This window comes from Embiotoca jacksoni, unplaced genomic scaffold, assembly GCF_022577435.1.
Source record: "Embiotoca jacksoni isolate LCO1_2020_lvr unplaced genomic scaffold, fEmbJac1.0.p SCAF_2, whole genome shotgun sequence".
Classification (NCBI taxonomy): domain Eukaryota; kingdom Metazoa; phylum Chordata; class Actinopteri; family Embiotocidae; genus Embiotoca; species Embiotoca jacksoni.
This window is the reverse complement of record NW_027185340.1, coordinates 20,867,966-20,884,676: the sequence shown is the minus strand read 5'-3', so window position 1 is coordinate 20,884,676 and position 16,711 is coordinate 20,867,966. Positions and strand designations below refer to the sequence as shown.

Genomic DNA, 16,711 nt, shown 5'->3' with positions numbered 1-16,711 from the left:
TGTCTGTCAGATAGCAGTAGTTTACCGTAAACCTCACAGTTATACTTTCATATCATACCAATACTGTGAACGTCTGATGTCTGAATCCGCACGTGAAGCATTCAGAGGTGATCCAACTTTTAAAATGACCAACAGTACACAGTTTGTCCACCAGGGAGAGCTGACAAGTGTAACGTCTGTCGATCAGTGTTTATCTTAGATTATGTCAAAGTTTGTCATTACAAGTAGAAAATTTATATTTTTGGTAGACGTTTCAAAATGTGCAATATTAATGTCTGCCTTAAAATTCCAGTTTTGTGGTCCTTTTGATTGAACCTGTGTGGATTTGACTGGAGGGGGACACCTCCCTGGTGTTGTTCAACACTATACAGTACAAGACCCATTTAGTGGCGACCCGGTGTAGACTGCTGAGAGGGGAACGATGAAGAAAAGTGAAGGAAGATGACACCCAAAGTGAAAGTTCAGAGTGAAAAGAAGGAGGCAGAGTGCAGCAGGAGCTCGGTGTGCTTTATTAGCTACTGGTTAAAGGTGGAGGACGTGCCTGAGCCAGGACCTAAATAATCAGAAGAAACAAAACACACATTCGACTAGTGGCCAGCCTTCGTTATAAAGGAGGGAAGACCGAGGCTTGTCTCATTCAACTCTTCAGGAGCGGTGTCATCGTGGAGGAGGTAGAAGGGAACTGACTCCTTCTAAGTTTCATTATTTGATTTTTATTTCTCTCCACTCAGGACAGAACTGGAACTATCTGAGGCCATTGTTTTTAGGAGATAATACTCACACTACCACTCAGACAAAACTGTGAGATTGAATAATGTGTATTCAACGTTTGAAATGTACAAAATCATGGGCCAGGTTGTATGTTTTTGAGTCGTGTTTTTCAACAATCCAACATACTCATAGTAGGCATATTATGTATCATCAGAAATATTTATATGAGTCAGGCCATGAAGCTTCCATCACATCCACAGGTGACAGGGGCAGCAGCGCATGAATGAGATCAGACTTACCGACGACAATTACAACACAGTTAAATACAATAACACAGAAACTAAGAGCAACACATTGCAGTAAGCCACAGCAGTGACCGCGGGAGGAGCGATCGGTTCGCCCTGTGGATGTGTCTCGCCCACTCTGGAGGGACGATGGGCAGGCTTTGTCTTTAAATTGCTTCAACGTAGTTGGCCGGCAGCATGCCGGTCTTGCCGGTGCGCTGCACGGTACCGTACATCCAGCCCTCGTCGATGGACTGCACGTTGACGATGACGTCGCCGTCCTTGAAGGACACCTCGTCGTTGTCGGCTCCACCGTAGTCGTACATGGCACGCACGGTTTTCTGAGGAGAAGGAGGCAATCAGAAGAGCAGGAGGGAAGTTTGAGTGAAGTTTAACGGAAAAGGTTTGTTAATAGTTTATATTTTGGTTATTTGAAAAAAAAAAAAAAAATCCCACAAACACTAATGTTACTCTGAAACTGTGAGGGAGATTTCTTAACTCGCAGGTCTCAAAATCTCATTAACAGCGCAATAATATACCTTTCAATCATTTTACAAACATGTCAAAAGAGAGTAGAGATCTTTATTTCCTCTCAGGCTGTAATATAATGCAACTGCCAATTTACTAAAACTCTCAACTGAACAGCAATTGCCCAGTCAGAGCACTGCTACAACATGATTCATTGATAACGTCTTGACTCATTTATCTTGTGAATGTATGTAAGTTCATTTCAGGCCACAGTGTGACTTTGTAAAATACACCAAACAGCAAAATGAGGTGGAACTGTTTAATAATGCAAAGAATAATTGATCAAAAGGCTGAAAAGCTGTGGTTCACTGCCATCACTGGTTGAAAGTTTCAAATCTGATCACACCTTGAGTCATCGTTTGTCTGCCTCTTGTTGTCCACCAATCCTTCCACCTACCAGAGGCCCCAGTTCGTATGTGTCTCTCTGTCTCCGTTCAGTCTCCTGCCTGCGGTTGCCAACCTCGTCTGTTCCCAGTTTCTCAGTATACATACTCCCCTTCAGCCATTCCTCATTATTCAGACTGAATTCTGTTGGGACTCTGAACTCTGTTTTTCCCAACACATTTTAATAGAATTCTTTAATTTGCTTCAACCTCCATCTTTTTTGTTGTGCGTTGTGATCCTCTTCTGCTTAACTGTTATACCAACCATCGCTGAGGGATGTGGTCACGTGTGGTCAGGAATGTGCTTTGTCACACCTGTAACCCCCCCCCCCCCCACACAGTGATGTCATAGGGTCCTGTAGTACACCTGTACATCCCTGCAGCCAGCTGAGATGTTAAACCAGCGTAGGTCAGCAGCAGTGCGTGTAGTCTGAATGTGTGTTACTTACCCCGGTGGTTGAGGGGTGTGAGGGGACGGAGGACACTGTGGTCTGCTGGGTGGCCACTGATGATGACCTCTGCTGCAGCTCCACAGTCTTAGCATGCTGGTAGCCTGCACATGTTGCAACACAGATAAGGTACAGTCTCATCACTGATCCCATTGCTGTGTGTAGATGTAAAACCCCCACACACTTGATCTGCGGTGTTTGGTAGAATACTCTGGGCATGCCAATAAACCCCTCATAAAATAAACAATGTATTTTGTGCTGATTCTTGGTCGTCACCTGTAGAGGAGGCCATGAAGCCGTTGCTGTAGAGGGACATGTGGTGGTCGGCGTCCTGGGACACCTCAGACTTCTCATCGGCCACGCCGCTCAGGGCGCTGGTGGAGCGGGAGTGCTCCTTGCTGCGACGCTGAGCTTGCACTTTCGGGGAACACAGAGAGGCTTCTTTAAGACTTTATGTGAAATAAAGTCAGATTTAGGGAATTAAATCACCGTTTTCAAAAGTGAAGTGACTGCCCTGAACGGCATGTTGTTGTGCCACATTGGCAACATAGTTGTGAAATCTGATATGAATTTGCCTTCATATTCCCTAGATTTATCTGACCTTAATTAAGTGTTTATTTGTTGCTTATGAATTCTAAAAGGGGGTTAAAATTTCACAGTTATTTTGGATCATGACAAAACAAATGGTAAAATTGTATTTAATAGTTATTTGAATATCTACATGATGGGTAGAGACAGTGAAGCATACTCAGCACATTCTCCCCCCTCAGGCCAAAATGTCCGCTTTGCACACAAGATGCAAAATCTGATAATCCTTTAAAAAAACAATTAATTACAACAACATTTGCTGATCATGTGAGGATGAACTAAAATCCTGCTTACTGATCATAAACATAACCAAAACCTTTGATCTGTGAAGTGTTTCCTGAGTGCTTCAGCTCACCCGACATCATGTGCAGACTCCTGGACTGGATGTTGTCCTCAGCAGGGTCGTAGTCAAACACAGAGCCGGGGTTTGTGCGCCACACACGCAGATCTGAGGAGGACAAGGACATCGCTGAATCAGTCAAACAATTAACTGAAAGTATCGTATCTCAGTCTGGCACTGAAAGTACTGTGTGTCCAGAATGCAAAAGGACTCTGGATAAAAAAACATTTAATCTGCTGTAAAACAGGGATTTTTATACACTCTATTGTGTATAAGATACCAAATATTTCAGTTCATTTTTGGCTCATGTTATGAAATTGAGCACAAGGATATTCATTACCTCATTACAATGTTTATCTCTCAGGCAGAAATCATGCATCGCCCTGTAACTAAATGTGTCCTTAACAATCTGTAGCATTTCTGTTTTATCTGCAACGGCATCACAATGTCGTCACAATCAAGAATAATTTTTTTTTACCATTCATTTAAAAGTCCACATTTTCTGTCGAAGATTTTTACTTTCATATCTTAATATTTTTTTTTTGCCAACACGCCAACATCTGAAGATCAGCTGTGTGCATGCTTGTAACTGTACCGGTGATGGTCTCCTGGTCGTGCTCGATGGCGCGCCTCCTCTCCATCTCCACCACACGCCTCTGGATGCCACGGTAGTTGATGTCGCTGAACTCCTGCGTGTTCTTCTTCACGCGCTCAATCACTGGGTCAGAGGTGGTGGGAGTGAAGCTGCCCTTGGTCTTCTCAAAGTCCTCGTGGTATCTCACCTGGTAGAGCACAAATCACAACAAGTGAAACCACAGTTAATACATGAAAGGAGACGCAGGATACAAGCTTGATCAGACAGGCTGTACACGGGACAACAATGGAGACAGATTGTATAAGCCACTATGTTTGCCAGTAGAACTGAACCTGTTATGTCAATGACAATCCCTCATTGTATGATGTTGCACACTAAGATTTCAGCTATTAAAGCATTGAAATATAAAATGTTATTACAATGGACTAAACAAAGACAATAAGACTCACATTTTAAACTTAAAAAATATATTATGCTTAATGTATAAAATGTGCAGATATTTACTGTATGTATACAACCTTGTTTATGGTGGGAAACGTTAGACAGCGTCATATTTTTCTTCTCGTCAACCTTTCCCATTAAAACACTGATACAAACAATGACTTTATTCAAATGACATGTATCATCTGTTTAGCTGAAAAAAAGCCACTCTGATTCAACCCTTCATACACTGTCCAGCTGCCTTAAATACTTCAAAACACAAGAGCAACTGATGTGAATGAATCCTTTCCTGAAAATAGTCCGTAACATATGAAATATTTACTCCTGATTGAATGATGTTTTCTAAAATCTGTCGCTGTTGGAAATTAAATACTGAGCCTTTCTTACGAATTAAAGTATACATTTGTGACTAATTGTTAATTATTAAGTCTTCAGAAGGAAGATATTGGTTCAAAGCGGAGAATGAAAACTTTGGAAGATTATAAATTCTTCAGATACTGACCACTGGTTTTGGTCTGTCGAAAGGTTTTGGTGAAGACAAGAAAGAAAAAAAAAATAACAGCAGTATAACCCTGTAAGTAGACAAGTAGAAAAAGAAGTACCTGGAGTACCTTTCTAGAGTAAAAATAAATGCAGTCTTACTCCTGAAATGATGCGTTGGGTCTCCCTGACGCGCCTCATCTCAGGTGTGTCCAGAATGAAGGCAGCCTTGCCCTGCACCTGCTTCCTGAAGCTGTCGGAGTACAGCACCTGGTGGGGACAGACACACAGTAAGCCTCTGAAAATGTCTCAAGCCTGAAGCCATGGTTCAGTAGCTGTTAGCATCCACAGCACAAGACGTGTGGCAGGGAGACTTAGTGCCAAGAGGACACACACAGCTGCTGGCAGAGATGAGCGAGGACATTACTGGGATTTCAGACGGATGGAATAGCAGGGAGATGTTTATTAAGAAGTGGAAGAATTAAACAACATAGAGTTAAGTTCCAACCTTCAGTGGTAGAAAGGCGGGGGAACAAGATGGAGTGGAGTAGTTTGAACAACAGGAGAGGTTAGCAGTGAAGATGTGCACCACAGCTTGTGGTATTAAACACATTTAAAAAAAAAAAAAGAGTGCAGAGAGAATTAATACGATTAACTGGAGGCAGGGGACAAGTCAGTTAGACAAGGGGTTAAGAGGGGGTAGAAGGAGAACATTTCTCAGGTAGAACATGTTCTTTTGCTTCTGAAGGTACCGAGCTAATGTTCTCTTGGTTCCTTTTGACTCGCTCCATCTCTGGAGTGAACACCACGGGAGTTCCTTTGGCTGAACTGTCTTTATACAACACCTACAGGAGAGAAGCACAGCACACAGTACAGTCAGACACGGTAAGCTCGCACAAACACATCTATAGGACTGCTTTCAGAGACCGCATCCTTGAACTCTTAGACAGAAGATGCAGACAGATTGATCTCAGAGAAGTTACTGCTTTTAGTTTTGGGGTTTTTTCTTTTGGATTATGTTGAAGCAGTCTGAGAAATTGGTCCTATAGAGTGAATCATCCTGGCAGCTCCTGTTGAACAGCCAGGACTCTACTTGAGGAACAAACAGGTGCAGACCGACTGTCAGGTCGTCACGCTTCAGCAGGAGATTTTTAGCGTGCCATTTGCTGTGAAGTGGAAAATTAACAGCAGCACAGAGCTGTGGGTTAGAAAAATACTGTTTTCACAAGCTAAAGAGGTGGGTTTCACTCAGCTGGAGGGACGGATGGTTGAGGATTAAAGATGGTTTAAAGAGGAAAAGGAGAATAAAAGCGACGATGGAAATTAAGGCTGCATTAGTGTCGGAGTGGCGATGATGGCAAACGGCAGTCTGTGCCTTGAAGATGGATGAGATGAGCAAGAGATGATGAGATGATCGCAGGAAGGGCGGGAGCAGGAAAAGGGGCTTATGATGGGAATTACTAATGGTCAATACTATCCACTCGAAACAGTTAGCAGCACACGTGGTTCGGTTTGGCTCCTCTACCGAGCTGATGTGCTTCTGGGTTTGTTTGACCCGCTGCACCTCCGGGAGATCCGGTATAGCCGTGCCGCGACCCGGAGAGTCCTTGTACTTTATCTACCCAACAAACGTTTTGGGTTTTATTGCATAGAAAATGGAGGAAGAAGTGAAGAGCAGATCGTTAACAAACCGTAACACAAAGACAGAAATAGACAGCACGGCAACAAACAAACAAAATCACAACAGACATGAAACATGGAATCAAACACACACTTTTGTTTCCTGAGAAATGAAGAAGCAGGTTGTGTTAGAGAGACAGTGGAGTGTAGCTGACTCCACAGGGCTGACTGCTGTTATATCTGCGTGGTGGGTGTGATGCGACAAGCTATTCGAATGGAGAGGGCTGAGTGGAGGTGTTATGACAGTGTTTGAAGGATGTAAAGAGTGATGTCGAGGGACGGACGAATACAAATGAATGCACAGCATAGGAGAAATACAGCATCACTGCATTGGAGTACCGTGCTAATATTTTGCTGATTGCGTTTAACTCTCTCCATCTCTGGGGTCTCTGACACGGACGTGCCTTGTCCCACTCCCGCTTTGTATTGATGCTTTGAATGAGACAGCACAAAAAAAGTCACATATGCCGGCAGCACACTCAAAGGTAGATTAGTTTTTAATTTAGGAGGGGAGGAAACTCCAAAATGGAAAAATAAATAAAAATAAAAAATATCCAAGGAAGTTCAGACTAATTAGGGGGAAAAAGGGGGAAGTTATGACAAGAATCATATCTGGTAAAAATGAATGATTCATGGACCGTAGTTAGGATGGAGGAGAGAAAACCAGCACTAAAAACAGGGATGGTAAGGTTTCCTGAATGAGTAGGACATCAGGTCAGAGGGAGATCTGGGGAATGATTATAAGGAGAGAAGGGTCATTGAGGTTCGTTTTCTCTACCAGGCTGATATTCTTCTGGGTTTCTCGGACCCGCTTCACCTCGGGGAGATCTGGTATGGCTGTGCCTTGACCCACAGAATCCTTGTACTGTATCTGCCCGTGGCATAATTACACAGGTACAGAATAAGACAGTGACAAACAAAAGCACAGCATGTACTGTCGACGCAGACATGTCCATCCATTCATAACAACTAGAAAGTAGTTACTCACTGCTTTTCAGTGGCAGGTGGATATGTAGGTACGTAGTAAGTAATGGTGTAAAATATGAAGGCTGCTTTCAAAATGGATGATACTTCATTCATTATTACTAAAGGGTTTAGATTAGATTAATTATGAGTAATCATAAGAGCCCCCAAAGTCCCAATAGATGATGTAAATGTTAACTTGTGTGGAAACAAAGGTTCAATTACATTATATGGCCAAAAGTATGGGGACACCAAAACAATACGCCCAAATATTGTTTCAGCATGTCATTTCACAACAATGGACATTACTGTGTTGTCTCCACTAATTTTTTAATTCAGGGATTTTCTCCCATTCATCCACAAGAGCATTAATAATGTGGACCACTGATGCTGTGTGATGGACTGTGCACATAGACATTGTCATGATCTCTTAACTGAACAAAGAAACACACCATTGTCATAACCTGCTGTAGCATCAAGATTTATCTTACTTAAAAAAGAAAAAGCTCCGGTTAATTTGATCCATGATATTTTTGTGATGGAGAAACTAACTTTTTTTTAAGACTTGAACAAGAAAAGTTTGAAAGCTGTGGGAAATATTGAATTGTAATCCAATTTTTTTTTTTTTTTCTTTTTTTTTTTTTAGCTACTCCAGTGTTCAATTCCATATTTTTAACTTGAACTTTTTTTAATGAGTTATTTTTACTTTAATCTTTTCCCTTCTCACCCATAAGATAATATAGCAATGTCATGTAAACATGCTTTACAGGATGATATGCACCATAAAATAAAACTTTCAATAAAAAAAAAAAAAAAAAAAAAAAAAAGAGAAAAAGCTCCTAAGACAAAGCACAAAAATGACTGTATGTGGGCAGTGGTATCCACATACTGTTGACCATAGTGTATCATTAAACCAAACTATTATCTTGAAGAAATTTGATTTGGCAAAAAGGTCCCAACATCTAAATGTTACTGTAACTGTTAACAAAAATAATTTGGGTCTTTTCAGGGCTCCATAAAATACTGTAATTAGGACAAAAAACTTGAATAAACAGCAAAATAATAAGTATGAAAAACAGGTTTCTGTAAAATTAAATTAAAAAGGGTCATTTCAAAAGATGACATGTTAAGTCAGGTCTGGTTTAATTCTTGGATACTGGATGGGGAGGAAAATATGGAGGGAGGCGTGGTTGAGGAGGAGATGAGGGAGAACAGGGTCACTCTTTGAGTACCGTGCTAATGTTCCGCTGGTTACGTTTAACTCGCTCCATCTCAGGGGTCTCGGGCAAAGCTGTTCCTCCTCCCAAATCCTCTTTGTACTGTATCTTTATATGGACGAGGAATGAAAGCATGAACCAGTGGTTAGCCTGATTTCTACTCATGGATAATGAGGACTAGGTGCTCAATTTAACTTCTTATCTGCACGTGATTCAGTCATATCGCACCTTGCGAGCACACATCAACAAAAACACAGAATCAGACAATATACACAAACATTTAAAGGCACACATTTTGTTCTTGCACAACACATGAACACAGCTTTTAACACACAAGCACTGCACTAACAAGTATAAATGTTACACTATAGAACCAGGTGTCAAGGGTTAGTTGCGTGAATTAAAATCTGCATATTTTTCTGAGTTAAAAAATATCTGAGTGTTCCAAGAAAACGAAGGCTGCATGTCAGAGTTTGTTAAAAATGAGGAAGGAAAGGCTGAATTAAATCAAAGAAAATTGTAAAAAAAAAACGTGTTAGATAACATTTGAAATATTATACCAAGCTGAAATTCTTTGTATTCTCTTTAACACGGAGCATTTCAGGAGTATCCTTTATAGAAGACACTTTGCCCTTTATGTTTTTAAGGTCAGTCTGGTACTGAAGCTACAAGGAGAAAAACAAAAGTGCAGTTAAAATGTTTCACAATAATCAAGACAGAAAGCCAGAAGAGAAAATACTTGGAAAAAAAAAAAAGGTACCTTATTTTTTGCTCTGGATTTGAATGCTAGATATTTTCACTGACATCCCAGAGTAAAACATACACTTCTGATCTGAGCACAAAAACTGACACCAAACACTTAACTGGAGTCAAATCCACCACACAAAGGACAGAACAAAACTATAAAGTGTTGAAGGTACTATTTTACAGCAGACAGAGACATACACAGAACCACCAGACACTAGAGGAACCTCCGACTTCATCGTCGAGGTCCAATAAGACACTGACCTGGTACGAAACAGCATGATTTGTCCTTTATTACTTACAGTGCTGAAGTTCTTCTGGTTCTCACGGACTCTCTGCATCTCCGGAGTGTCCAGGACGGGGACATAGTGAGACATGGTTTTCTCAGCCTCCTCTCTGTACTTTTTCTGTTTGGACAAAGATATAGTCAGCAGCAATCTAAATGAAAATAGAGACTCTCGAATACTTAAAAATGTGTCCACAGGTAAGAAAACTGGAAGTAGATATGTTTTGATTGAATAACGTACCTTGCTGACCATGTTCCTCATCTGCTGAGCATGGATGATGTCAGGGGTGTCGATGACACTCGTGTAGCTGGCCCTGTCCATCTCGGCAGTGTGCTTGTACTTAGTCTAAAGAACAAAACACTGTCAGTCAGCGCTCATTCTGATCCTAACGTTACAGAAAACAATAGATCAACCCAGTAAGATCCAGACCTGACTGAGGATGTCAGTGGCGTTCCTGGCTCTCATGAAGTCCGGGGTGTCTGTAGCCAAAGCCAACATTCCCTTGCCCTTGATCTCCTCTTCCAGTGACCTCTTGTACTGTCTCTGTAAACCACACAGTGACAAAGCAGTTACATACAATCACTGTTTTTGTTCACAGTAGATTATTATAAAAATAAAACCAAACACCTAAAGGAACAGTGAATACAACAGGTTAGAGATTTTGTTAAGGGAACGGAAATGGTAATTGGACATCAGATTGTGTGAAGGTCAACTGAAAACTGAGAAAAAACAAAAACGATTGTAGTCAGTAGGTCTAGAGTAAAGGCTAATTAGTTATGTTCACCAACCTACAGTACATTTTCTCTTTCTTCAGTTTATTCATTAAAAGAAAATCGATATCTATCTTAAAATCAACCTCAAAAGTACCCGGAGAAAATATCAACTAACTAAATGGAAATGACCGAAATTCATGCCGCTTTGTAAACAGCTTTGACACATTGCTTGTTTTATCAGAAAACAAGAGAAAATAAGAAATGCTTTGAGAATATTTGAGGTTGATCTTTGAACTATTTACCAGGCAATGGGGAAATTGCAGAATAACGCTAAGTTACTCTGACAGAAAAACCATGAGTTTCCCATGTTTTTCACATGGGACACATCTGGTAACACATTTGACACCTGACACGTTTTCCTCATGTTGATAACATGGAGAAAATATGTGGATACATTTTGGAAATCTACGTGGGCCTCATACATTACACCATGAAAATGTTCCAAATCCACATGTTTTCAATGGGCAAAATACACACTTCACATGTGCAGAGTCACGTGTGTATGTGATCACATGTGAAATTGATGTAGTTTTTCTGTGAGCACATACTTATGGCAAGGTTTTATATATATTAGAAAAAGGAAAGTGCCGGAAAATTAGTAAAGTCATAAAGCAGGGACAAGAGGAGGAGTCAAACCCAGCAGTCGCCCTTTTAGTGTGATGGTGAAGCTTAGTTAAAGAGGGGATGGGATTCACCAAGAGCGGGATTGTGGGAAGTCAGTCGGATGAGAGCGTAATGCCACTTCCATCACCTCTCAGTCAGCCCTACCTCACACAGGATTTGAGTGGCATTCCTTGCTCTTAAAAGCTCCGGAGTTTCCTCTAGTGCAGTTAGCCCTTTACCCTTCACCCCCTCCTCTAGATCCTTCCTGTACTCTTTCTACAGGATGGAAAAAGAACAGAGAGACTGCAGAGAAGGGGCACACAGGCAGGCCAGGCCAAGGCATACAGACAGACAATACAGTGGACAAGCTCTGCTGCTTGTCACTTAAGCACAAAGTCACCAAGTCTCAAGTAACTTAAGCATTGATAGAGTGAATGTTTATGTCTATTATAAGTAAAGCAGTAAAGACAGTGGAGACTTTGGTGACTTTGGCAGGAATTCTTATAAAAGACAACATGAAATACATTTTTTCAAACAGAGCCTTTAAAACAACATCAAATGGATAAGAAGTAAACTATTCAAGAAAGTCAGCATTTCACCTGAAAAATATATTGCATCACTCATGATGACATGCATGCATGCAGGCTGTTGTTACATAAAGTCTTCTACAGCACTGACTGATAGTGAAATGAAGGTGTCGATGAACACACGAATAAATACAGAGAAATCCTACAACATCCAGTGACTACTTTTCTGCAAGACACGCAATGGATGGAAGGTGGATTAATGTTGCATTGTTATCAGTCGAGGTCTGTGGAATGAATCATGCAAAAGAGCTAAAACTATACTTCTGATGATCCTACAAAAGGCTTAGAGAGAAGAAAACACTTGAGTGATCAATTAAAAGTGGTGAAAAGAGGGAATGTGGTTGTGATGTCATCTTAGTATGATTATAAAGCATGGCTGAAGTAAAAACAAAAATTTTATTAAAAAAAAGAGGGGAGATTGTCAGGGATAAATTGTCCTTTAGTTACCTCACTGGCTATTTTGGTGGCATGTCTGACATGAATCATGGCTGGGGTGACCTCCAAGCCTGTGAGGTTCTTTCCCCTCATGGACTCCTCAAAGTCCTTCCTATAGTCTTTCTATTGGCCGCAAAGATAAGACAAGCAGACAGACAGCGCTCAGACAACCACATGCAAGCAGTGCTGGTTCACAATGCAGTTACCTCGTTCTCCTTTACTCCATTCTGCTTATAATGACACTCATTTCTGTATGTGCAGTCTTTAAATGTGGGTATTTGAGTGCAGTTATGGAGTGTGCACCCCAACACAATATTGTTTTTTATAATAAATGCATCAATAGATTGTAAATAACTGCAGTAAACAGGCTCATAGCAGAGACTGTGACAAACATATACTTTACCGTTGTCATCCCTGCATCATGAGAGGACCATTCAGCTGTCACAGCTTTAGCGAACAATACACAGGCTGCTGGGTGAGTTTAATTTCAACACATTTTACACTGCCTGCTACTAGTTTTCATACCAAGACCAGTTACTTAAAAGCAGAAAGTGTGAAGAAATAATAGCAAATAATTTGCTATGAATTAATTGACAAAACATAAAAGTAACAAATCAACAAATCAAAAGATATAAACAGCATATAGGCTGAGATGCTTTAAACTAGCTTTACAGGCACTGTAATATGTTGTTCCAAACTTCAGAGACATTCTGTGAGTGTAAACAACAGCTTGACATCCAACGAGCTTATCAACATACAACAAGAGGCGATACGATACGATACGATACAGGTTAATCTATGGAACAAGGAGGCACCTCAGAGTCTGGAGAGGTGCAGACAGGCCTGTGAAGGAAAGTGTGTTGTGTCTGTAACCACTGAATTCACAGACTGGGTATTTACCTGGCTCTGCATGTGCTGGGCCTCCTTGGCAGTCACGTATGTGGGTGTCTCAAAGTCCAGCATGGGTTTTCCCTTCTCCTTCTCATACTTCTCCTTGTACTTCACCTGGAAAGGCCCACACAAGTGTCATGTTTTCAACTGAGAGAGTGAGCTATATTATGCAGGCACATCATGTTCTGGTTTCTATTCATTTCTGTGCACGAGTTGTGTGATCTACCACAGAAAAAAATGTAAGCCGGCACAGTTGTACTACTGTGTGTGTGATGATAATGCAGCTAGCTTTGAAACGTCTGCACTGCCTGGTCAATGTGATGGACTACACAGCAGGCATGTTTCGTGGATTTAAACATGATTAAAGACGTATGGCTGTCTCGAAGGAAGGAAAAACACATGACAAAATCTAAAACACTCGACCATAAAATGCTAAATGCTCAACGGCAAGCTTTCAAAATCCAGTACAGAACTTTAAAGAATGAATAAATTCATATATCTTTAAAAAAAAAAAAATCTTTCTAACTTTATCATCTTCAAACATTTAGAAATGAATTATAATTCTAGCAGTTTAATTGTTATTTAGTCAGTCAAAAACTAAATCAAGAAAGACTATGCTCTGTTGTATATGTTACAATTTCATGTATTGTTAATGAGCTAAAAGCATATTTATTACCCACTGGTAAGTTATGTTTTTCCCAAACTTAAATTACAAAATTCTAACTTTTATTTTGTCCCACTAACATGGGTGGACATATTCATGCATGTCAAACAATGCTTCAAGGGTTGACTCACTCAATGTTACTGCCTATCTTCACCAATCAAAAGGCTTTCTAACTAATAGGATGCTATGCTAACATTACCTCAATATCACCACACACATTACTCATACAACCAATTAAGATACTATATTGTACAAAACCCCAACAGCAAGCTGAGTGTGTGGTATCTCTCTGGGGTTTTTAAAGTGGGCACCTCCCTTCACTGGTGTTAAATAAGGCTGTTATTACATCTACAAATTTACCTATATGATGTACAAGTTCATGATTTTTTTGTCTATATTTGAATACAATTAAAAAAAACAACTATGGGTGATAGAGAGATTCTGAAAACACATTTGGAGTCAGCGTGCAAGAGGAAACAGGTATTTTCTTCTTCTTTTTTTTAACGGGCAAAATCTCTGAGCCAGTGTTATCAACAAGTGCAGCAGCATCCTTCTCGAAGGAAGGAAATAAAGGATCTGAGACATCGAGTACAAATCTGTGGAAACCCACAAGAGTGTCGTTGGGTGGGTGCAGTGTCTGTTGCCCCCCCGGTGTCTGTACCACTTACGTTGCTCTGAAGTTCAGATGCCTCCTTGAGGTGAAGCTGTTCTGGTGTGTCAGCAATCATGTGGTAGTGACCCTTACTCTCCTCAAATTTCTTCTTGTAGCAGTACTATGGGGAATTTCCAGTAAAGTAAGGCAGCTCAGTACAGCAAAATGAGAAGAAGAGTGTCCGTCTGGAGTTCACTTTCATCATTCATAGAACAAAAAAGTCTAATATTTTATGATAGAAATAAAAATAGGAAGTTTAAAATCTAAAGGAGTTGTTAAATATTATGGGATAAAACATCTAACCGGGTTAAGTGATTATTAATAAAAGACTGGTTTTAAGAGAAAAACAGTAGAGCAGTAGAGGTTATAGAGGGTGATAGTATGGGAAGGTCAAAGGTCAAGAGGTGAGAGGGGTAAGGATCACTACCAGATGAAGTGTCACAGAGTAATGGATGTTTGGATGATGTAGTTTAGTGGATGAATCCATGAGATGGCCAGTGGTCGACCATATTGTTTGTTACTGTTGGGCTGATGGAAACACTGAGTTCAGACACAGTTCAGTGAACCACAGACGGTGCACTGAAGGTGAACTGAGCCCCAGTGGCTTCCTGGGTGGGAGTATGAGAGGGTTAAAGGTGGATGGCGGCTTACGTTGCTGGACAGTTTGCTGGTGCTCAGGTTGTGCTGCATGGACAGAGACTCGGCCATGTCAGTCACAGGTTTGTGAATCTTCTTCAAGTCACCCTTGTACTTCACCTGAGGGTTGACATAATAGATGCCATGGTGGTTATAATCTTACATAAATTACAGCAGGTGATCCTTGAATTTGAAATGGTGAATTCCTCATATAATCATAGATTTGTAAAAAAAAAAAAAGTCTTGAGTCTTACTACTATAAGAGTTTAATTAATTTCATTTTTAAAGGGTTTATTATGTATGTGAGGAACTTTTATTCAGTTTTTTTAATTTTATTTTCATAAATAGACAAACAGTGACCCATATGCTACAGATAGAAATTATACAAAACTAAATAAATATGGAAAAAATAAATAACGAAGCCAAATGATTCAGAATTTATGTTTTTGATTTAAATTCAAATTTAGCAGTTTGTGGGGAATCTCAGCTAAAAATGTATGCGAACCAGAGTGAGACAAAGCTGCTGGACTTCATAGATACTTTACGCTGAATAGTAAGATTAGCCTTGGCTAGCTTACTTTTTTTTTCTTACTGTTAACAGTCAAAATACCTGCAAATGAATTAAAATTGCACCTATAACTTTGTTCCCACTGTGGTGCAGCAGTAAAAAGTCCCCAAACAGGCCACTATATCCTATCCATAAGAAAGGTTGACAGAATGAGGCTTTCTTGTTACATTAAAAGTAATGCTGTGTGATGATGTCAGTTGTATGAACACCTACCTCGCTTGCCAGATCATTGGCATCCTTCAAAGTCTGGTAAATCTTACTATTCTTCAGGTCATATTGCGGTCTCTTTCCTTTCACCTCCTTATCAAACTTCTCTTTGTACTTCACCTATTTGTGTGAGAGATATGTAAAAGTTAGTGTGAGCAGTTACTCGGGAGACCAACACCAGCCGAAGATTTACAGACTGTCACAGTGGAAACAACTAAAGGACAACATCATGGTTTTTGGTAGCGTATACACAGAGGTTAGTTACTCGGACTCCTTACAGGTAGACATGCTGTGTACCATATGTTAAGTATCAAAATGCAACTTAAGTTTCTATCCTTTTGATATACAAGAAAAAAAATAACTGTGGTCAAATTGTGTATCTTTAAAACATTAATGTTGTTTACATGAATTCATTTATTTCTCACTTTTATTCAGCAGTCGTACTGCTCATTAGTCCAAGATGGCAAGAAAGTCTCAAAGGGCGCATTAACACCTGCAGTTTGATTCCAGAGTTGAAAAGGAAATATTTTACTGCTGTGTTTCATTCCCTGTTTTTAAACCTTCTCAGAATCAACATTATTTACGTGACAGTGTTGTTGTATTGTCATATTGTCCGAGTTATTCAATCATGTCACATATCCCATAACTCTGTGGTTGGTCTGCATTATTCTCTCAACGCATCCAAATGCTCTAGAGTCTGATTAGAGGTTGTTCTGTTGCTGTTTGCCCGACAGGATTCACAGTTATTCTAACAATCACTTTAATACGACAGGCTCTTTAAAAATTAGACAAAACTGTCCAGGTGTGGAGACGCCTTGACGCCCTGTTCAGACCTACTGTGCTTAGATTCATTTGAGAAGGATTCCAGTTCATTGTTGACATTAAAATGCATCCCATTCAATCAATTTCACTTATCTGCTAGCATTTGATTTGATCTGTTTAGGATTGTTCCTAACCTGTGAAGTGGAAATATTGTTTCTGGACCTGAGATGCAACTCAGTAATA

The 16,711-nt window shown here is 40.2% G+C and overlaps 2 protein-coding genes across 2 annotated transcripts in view; both read right to left on the bottom strand.

Annotated features, from left to right (window-relative positions):
* Positions 1–486: 486 nt before the first annotated feature.
* LOC138201469 (nebulette-like) lies at positions 487–6,923 on the bottom strand. The gene is made up of 9 exons (XM_069154997.1): positions 6,819–6,923; positions 6,325–6,417; positions 5,552–5,644; positions 4,962–5,069; positions 3,879–4,065; positions 3,299–3,391; positions 2,632–2,772; positions 2,356–2,459; positions 487–1,336 (listed from the first exon to the last, which is right to left on the bottom strand). The coding sequence occupies exons 1-9, from the start codon at positions 6,855–6,857 to the stop codon at positions 1,163–1,165; spliced, it is 1,032 nt and encodes a 343-aa protein (XP_069011098.1). The 5' UTR covers positions 6,858–6,923; the 3' UTR covers positions 487–1,162.
* Positions 6,924–6,976: 53 nt separating this feature from the next.
* The window catches only part of neb (nebulin), a 57,020-nt gene continuing 47,285 nt past the window's right edge, over positions 6,977–16,711 (bottom strand). Inside the window, exons 120-131 of the mRNA XM_069154995.1 lie at positions 15,713–15,826; positions 14,947–15,051; positions 14,312–14,416; positions 12,989–13,093; positions 12,101–12,211; positions 11,232–11,342; positions 10,120–10,233; positions 9,931–10,035; positions 9,706–9,810; positions 9,220–9,324; positions 8,675–8,767; positions 6,977–7,350 (exon numbers count right to left, since the gene is read on the bottom strand). Of these exons, the coding sequence (XP_069011096.1) occupies positions 7,195–7,350; positions 8,675–8,767; positions 9,220–9,324; positions 9,706–9,810; positions 9,931–10,035; positions 10,120–10,233; positions 11,232–11,342; positions 12,101–12,211; positions 12,989–13,093; positions 14,312–14,416; positions 14,947–15,051; positions 15,713–15,826 (1,329 nt within the window). The 3' untranslated portion in view covers positions 6,977–7,194. The remainder of the gene's footprint in view (positions 7,351–8,674; positions 8,768–9,219; positions 9,325–9,705; positions 9,811–9,930; positions 10,036–10,119; positions 10,234–11,231; positions 11,343–12,100; positions 12,212–12,988; positions 13,094–14,311; positions 14,417–14,946; positions 15,052–15,712; positions 15,827–16,711) is intronic.

What these genes read in the sequence shown, in the direction of transcription:
- LOC138201469 (XM_069154997.1), bottom strand. Translation starts at nt 6,857, where the DNA reads ATGGAGAGAGTTAAACGCAATCAGCAAAATATTAGCACG. An exon ending in CCCAGAAGCACATCAGCTCG is followed by an intron (nt 5,645 to 6,324) that starts GTAGAGGAGCCA and finishes TCTCTCCTGTAG; the next exon opens with GTGTTGTATAAAGACAGTTC. An exon ending in CACACCCCTCAACCACCGGG is followed by an intron (nt 1,337 to 2,355) that starts GTAAGTAACACA and finishes CCTTCTCCTCAG; the next exon opens with AAAACCGTGCGTGCCATGTA.